The sequence below is a fragment of the Sinocyclocheilus anshuiensis genome, unplaced genomic scaffold (assembly GCF_001515605.1).
Source record: "Sinocyclocheilus anshuiensis isolate Anshui unplaced genomic scaffold, SAMN03320099.WGS_v1.1 scaffold151, whole genome shotgun sequence".
NCBI lineage: Eukaryota > Metazoa > Chordata > Actinopteri > Cypriniformes > Cyprinidae > Sinocyclocheilus > Sinocyclocheilus anshuiensis.
Window position 1 is genome coordinate 758,196 of NW_015548199.1, and position 263 is coordinate 758,458.

General features: G+C 30.0%; 1 protein-coding gene across 1 annotated transcript in view; it reads left to right on the forward strand.

Annotated features, from left to right (window-relative positions):
• The window catches only part of cmn (calymmin), a 17,810-nt gene that overhangs the window by 6,766 nt on the left and 10,781 nt on the right, over positions 1-263 (forward strand). The window contains exon 14 of the mRNA XM_016439919.1: positions 138-209. Within this exon, the coding sequence (XP_016295405.1) occupies positions 138-209 (72 nt within the window). The remainder of the gene's footprint in view (positions 1-137; positions 210-263) is intronic.

Genomic DNA, 263 nt, shown 5'->3' on the forward strand with positions numbered 1-263 from the left:
ATATACTTTATTAATACATCAACTGTATTTTTTATTTAGTTTAATAATCTATATTATTAGTTTAAAAGAGTTCTTTAGTAAGGGTAAAGCACCAGACTTCTGTATTGTAAGCTGGGGTAACTGGAGCATCTCTAAAGTGATTTGGGATTGGTTTTGTTCGGGATATGGAGGATATGCTAATGGAGGTGCAGCTAAGCAACCCAATACAGGTAATATATTGAATGTCACCATTTTTTTTTTTTTTACATTTAATTCTATAGAAT